This window comes from Jaculus jaculus, chromosome 4 (assembly GCF_020740685.1).
Source record: "Jaculus jaculus isolate mJacJac1 chromosome 4, mJacJac1.mat.Y.cur, whole genome shotgun sequence".
Lineage (NCBI taxonomy): Eukaryota > Metazoa > Chordata > Mammalia > Rodentia > Dipodidae > Jaculus > Jaculus jaculus.
The window spans coordinates 13,983,249-13,989,248 of record NC_059105.1 but is presented as its reverse complement, the minus strand read 5'-3'; the positions used below and the strand labels follow the sequence as shown (position 1 = coordinate 13,989,248).

Genomic DNA, 6,000 nt, shown 5'->3' with positions numbered 1-6,000 from the left:
TGGAAGAGAACGCAAAGGTTTTCCTGAAAAATGTCTTCATAATGTATAGAATAATAACATGAAGGACTCAACTGTCTGATTTCCAATTCTGGCTGTCAATTACCTGCAGGACCTTTGATACGTCATTTCAAGACTCGGTTTCTTAGTGGGTTAATAGTACTTTCTTCAGATCACACTGCGAAGAGTCAATGTCAGAGAAATGTTGGCCCCTTCAAGATGTGCTTACTAATGCAATGGTGGCATGACGTGTGGCGGTAACCAACCACTTTCTGCTTGTAGGTAAAGCCTAGCTGCGCAAGATAGAATTCATGCCTGGTACTGCAAACCTTGTCAAAGGCCTGTGGCTAAGGAGGCCACAGACCCTAAGGAGGAGCCTAGTACTGTTGTTACACTAAATGGACTAGCTGTCAAACTGTCTTCTAAATATTTATGTCTATACTCATAGATTTGTGCTGCTCTCAGTCTAAATACTTACGTTCATACCCATTGATTAGTGTGTCTCTCAGCCTACATCACAGAAGTTTCTTTTACAGTGCACAGGAGTTAATACAGAGACTCGTAATGCTGAAAATAAGTGACTACTGTGTGTTCAGTCCTAAACAGAAAAACAGAACATCCTTTTTTTTTTTTTTTTTTGAGGTAGGGTCTTGTTCTAGCCCAGGCTGCTTTAGAATTCACTTTGTAGGGCTGGAGAGATACCTTAGCTGTTAAGGCGCTTGTCTGCAAGGCCTAAACACCCAGGTTTGACTCTCCAGGACCCACGTTAGCCTTTTGCACAAGGTGGCGCATGCATCTGGAGTTTGCATGCAGTGGCTGGAGGCCCTGGTGCGTCCATTCTCGCTCTCAAATAAATAAATAAATTTTTTAAAAATGAATTCATTTTGTACTCTCAGGATGGTCTCAAACTAATGGTGATCCTCCTGCCTGTGCCTCCCAAATGCTGGGATTAAAGTCATGTGCCATCACTGCCAGCTCAGGACATCGTTATAAGAAATATTTATTTATAAGGACAGAGAGAGGAAGAATGGGCAAGTTAAGGCCTCTTGACATACTGTAAATGAACTGCAGATGCATGCACCACTTTGTGCATTTGGCTTTATGTGGGTCCTGGGGAATCAAACCCAGGTCATTAACCCATGAGTCATTTCTCCAGCCCCTAAGCAGGACATCTTTGTCAGCACCCCCAAGGGTCATGGAACATCATGAAAAGGGGGAGTTGAGGATAGGGTGGAGTGCTATGGCATGTTGTCTTTTTTTGTTTGTTTGTTTGTTTGTTTTTTATTTATTTATTTGACAGCGACAGACACAGAGAGAAAGACAGATAGAGGGAGAGAGAGAGAATGGGCACGCCAGGGCTTCCAGCCCCTGCAAACGAACTCCAGACGCGTGCGCCCCCGTGTGCATCTGGCTAACGTGGGACCTGGGGAACCGAGCCTCGAACGGGGGTCCTTAGGCTTCACAGGCAAGCGTTTAACCGCTAAGCCATCTCTCCAGCCCTGTTTGTTTGTTTTTTGAGGTAGGGTCTCACTCTAGCCCAGGCTGACCATGAATTCACTGTGTTGTTTCAGGCTGGCCTCAAACTCACAGCGATCCTCCTACCTCTGCCTCCTGAGCAGTGGGATTAAAGGTGTGCATGCCAGCAGGCTGTCGTTTGAAAATAAGATGACTGTTCAACACTCATGAACTCACAACAGCTGTGGTTTTCTGCCCCAGAGTGAGCCCATCCTCATTCCATCATGGATGGACGAGAGGCTTATCAGACACTACCCCTCCCACAGTCATTATGGACAGTTAATGGTTGGTGGGAGAAGAGTCATGTTTTTCAGTGGTGTAGCCACTGGTTAATGGCCTAAGATCAGTAAATACCTTCCCACCCATGCTTAGGCAAGCAAGCTTAACTTAACTGTCTCTTGAATGTGAGCACACATGCACATACACACACAAGCATGAAGGTAGGGAGGGGAATAGTTGAAAAGAGATTTAGTGGGCTGGAGAGATGGCTTAGTGGTTAAGCGCTTGCCTGTGAAGCCTAAGGACCCCGGTTCGAGGCTCGGTTCCCCAGGTCCCACGTTAGCCAGATGCACAAGGGGGCGCACGCGTCTGGAGTTCGTTTGCAGAGGCTGGAAGCGCTGGCGCGCCCATTCTCTCTCTCTCTCCCTCTATCTGTCTTTCTCTCTGTGTCTGTCGCTCTCAAATAAATAAAATTAAAAAAAAAAAAGAAAAGGAAAGAGATTTAGTGAGGGGGGGAACAGAATAATGGGGGTGAACAAGGTCAAAACAGATCATATATATGTGTGAGTTCATGAAAATAAGAAATGTTAGCTTCATATTACCATTGCTGTAACTTTTTTTTTCTCTCAAGGCAGGGTCTTGCTATAGCTCAGACTAACCTGGAATTTACTATGTAGTCTCAGGATAGCCTTGAACTCATAATGATCTTTCTACCTCTGCCTCCCAAATGCTGGGATTAAAGGTGTGTGCCACCCCACCCAGCCACTGTAAGTATCATCACAACTAGAACCTTGTTATCACTGGGATGATCCTCTCCCCATGGGAGACATCAGTCCCAGTGAAAGGCTACACGGATGAGGACCAAGGCAAGCACACCGAGACAGTCTTTGCATTCTGCTCCTGGCCCTTTTCTCTGCCTCAGGGTTCCCAGTGAGTATCTGAGCTCTCTTTCATTCCTTTCTCCAAGGTCAAGGGGATGTGCAAGTCTGGGTACTCAAGAACAACTATAGGATTCCACCTGCTTTCACATATCTATATCCCCTGATACCTCGCATCATATACATATATTATTATATATAATATTTTATTTATTTATTTATTTATTTATTTATCTATTTATTTATTTATGAGAAAGAAAGAGACAGATAGAGAGAAAGAGAGAATGGGCACGCCAGGGCCTCTAGCCACTGCATATGAACTCCAGACACATGTGCCCCTTTGCGCATCTGGCTTACGTAGATCCTTAGGCTTCACAGGCAAATACTGTGACTGCTAAGCCATTGCACCAGTCCCTAATTTATTTATTTGAGGGAAAGAGGGAGAGAGAGAGACAGAGAGAGACAGAGAGAGAATGGGCATACCTGGGCCTCCAGCCACTGCAAATGAACTCCAGATGCGTGCGCCCCATTGTGCATCTGTCTTACGTGAGTCCTAAAGAATCAAACCAGGGCCTTGAGAATACTAGGCCAACACTCTATCACAGGCCCAAGAAGACATAGTCTTCTCACACCCAGCTTCCTGACAGTGCAGACCTGCCCCCACTAACCCTAACTTTTTTTTTTTTCCCAAGGTAGGGTCTCACTCTAACCCAGGCTGACCTGGAATTCACTCTGTATTCTCTGGCTGGCCTTGACCTCATGACAATCCTCCTGCCTCTGCCTCTCGAGTGCTGGGATTAAAGGTGTGTGCCCCATGCCCAGCTTCATATAGCCTTTTGTTGTTGTACTGAGACAGTCTCATTCACTCTCAAACTCATGGCAATCCTCCAGCCTCAACCTCCCAAGCTCCGGAATTACAGATATGAGCCATCAAAACTGGCTCACATTGCCTTTACACTTCCTCTTGTTAAGAACTGGTAGTTCTATATGCCAATTCTGTTAATCTAGGGAAGTCCTGGGGTCATTTCCTGTTCCCTGGCATCCTGGCTCTATTTATTATTTGAAATGGAGCAAAGAATGAGAAAGTCAAATTCCCCTTTCACCCATCTATGGGAAGCGACTTTGGCCCTAGTACCTGAACTTATTTGTAATTTTGACCTGACTCTGTGGTTTAACCTGCTGTCGATGCTTTGGAAGCAAACAAAAAGCACATCCAAGCTTGGCAAAGGAGACCGGCAGTGTGTGTGAGTCTTGTGCTACCATGGAGAGAGTTTCTCTAGATCAAAGTTTCCAAATGAGACTGACTCAGACCACATTACAGAAGCCAAGAAAAGATCTTTAAGATCAGATTGAGGGCTCAGATGTTGCCCAGAGACAGCAAGAGAACCAGAGGTGAACAGGTTAGAGCTCACAAATAGGTAGCCTCAAATGCAGGGGAGTTGTGTGCCTTTTATTACAATACTACAGAGAGAAATGGATCTCTAAGGAGCATCTGGTGCTGGAGAGGGACCCCTGAAAATGGTAGACAGGCTTTCTGACCATAGGTATATAAAGCATGTTTGCAGAAAGATACAATCCATCAAGTCCACTACAGTGTGCTGAGACTAGGGGGAAGAAAGTCTTTACTGAAAGACAGCCTGGCTTCCACCCACACAGGGCAGGCAATGCCAGTGAGCTGAAGTCAAGCTCCCCTCAGTGAACTATCGCCATTCAGATGCCTGTTCTCTGGCTCTGACAGTTGGCAACTCTGTTTGAGAGATACTCTGCCATGCAAGCTCCTTTCCACATGACGCCAGGCAGCTATTCTCTTCCATTTTCAGTGGCTAAGACCATGGCAGGTTAACTGAAGAGCCCCCTTGGCTGCTGCTTCTTCCTTTTGGCCTTTGACAGCAGAGATTTCTGCATAAAGCCTGAAGGACCCTAAAAAAAATAAAATAAAACAACCGAGTTAATGGAGATTTTGAAACAGACCCATTTATGTTAGGAAAGGAACTTTTCCCCTCTCCTAGCTCCTGGTTAGGATGAGGTCCTCTGCTGTTTTGGTCTATAGTAGACCATAAACATGTCATAAGCAGGCATGAATGCATGCCTTTGCCCCCAAGGTGTATCTTACAGACTACCACTGGAAGTGGAATCAGGTGACAAAGGGGTAAAGGTTCATCATTCAGTCCACAAATGGCACAGGGGAGATGGCAAGGGAAGGTGTGAAAGACCAGGACTCCCCACAATTTGAAAGAAAGAACAACCCTCATATTGTTGAGGAAGTGTCAACCAGGTGGCTATAGTTGGGATCGTTGGTTCAGGGGTTATAGGTGCCAACTCCTCCAGTGCTCAGATCACCGTCCAGGAAGCTGCTCATGCATGACTCACCATGGCCTCAGGTTCAGGTGCTGAGAGGACTGAAGCTGAGGGGACAGGCTGTTCTGGCTGTTTCCTAACTTGGCTATCAGTTTCTTGGGGGGAGGCACTGCTGGAGGTCCGATTCTCTGCTGAAATCAGGAAGATCGAGAGAAGATAATGAGAAATGCCTTCTTACCAGGAAGACATAAGCATTTACCAAGCATTTGTATCAAAGGCCAGACAGTTTGGTGCTAACACAGTAACAGACCGAAGTAGCCACAAATCTAGCTTCCAGCTGACTTTGAGAAAGCTCTGTTTCTATAAAGACTGTTCAAGCGCACTTTCAGCAGGTAGGGTGGGTCTCCTTGACTCAAAGTTGTTGACTCCGTTTCCCCTGATACCTCTCAGTAGGGAGGTTAATCTCACCACTGCTTCTCTTGCTAACCTCTAAGCACTTGGGCTGGTGCCAACTAAAAGAACTTTTTGCAACAAGGCAAGTGTCCTGTGTCTGCACTGCCCCACTTGGTGGCTACCAGCCATATAGCTATTGTGGCAGTTAGAATGTGTATTCCCCCAGAAAAACTCAGGTATTTTATTAAAGCTTGTAACTTGGACATCTGGCTGTATGGCTGGAAGAGGTGTCACTGGGGCAGAACTTAGGGTCCAGCCCTAAGATGTGTTTGGGGGCAGATCTGATTTCTAGGCCAAAGGTATACAGAGACGTCTGAGCTCTGTCTGCATCTCCCCTGCTGACTGCTGTCAAGTTTGTGCTTGCTGCTTCCAGCATTCACTGGCTGGTGATGCTTTCTCTCTGCTTGGATGTATGGAGACAGCTTCTCCCACCACTGATGGAAACTCCCCCTGGATCTGTATGCTCGAAGTAAATCCCTTCCTCCTCTTAACTGTGCCTAGTTTGGATGTTCATCCCAGCAACATGGAGTTGACTACAACAGAAACTTGGTACCAGAAGTGGAGTTGCTGTGCAGTGAACCTGACCATGTGGATTTTGGTTTTTTTGGAACTGTGTGCTGGAGGAGGAATACGTGTGACT

The 6,000-nt window shown here is 46.1% G+C and overlaps 1 protein-coding gene across 2 annotated transcripts in view; it reads right to left on the bottom strand.

Annotated features, from left to right (window-relative positions):
• Positions 1-4,038: 4,038 nt before the first annotated feature.
• Positions 4,039-6,000, bottom strand: part of Nhej1 (non-homologous end joining factor 1) — a 143,918-nt gene continuing 141,956 nt past the window's right edge. Inside the window, exons 7-8 of one of the 2 annotated variants that reach the window (XM_004662918.2) lie at positions 4,980-5,098; positions 4,039-4,529 (exon numbers count right to left, since the gene is read on the bottom strand). In XM_004662918.2, coding sequence (XP_004662975.1) covers positions 4,449-4,529; positions 4,980-5,098 — 200 coding nt within the window. In that variant the 3' untranslated portion in view covers positions 4,039-4,448. The remainder of the gene's footprint in view (positions 4,530-4,979; positions 5,099-6,000) is intronic. The other variant, XM_045147670.1, reaches the window with a different exon arrangement.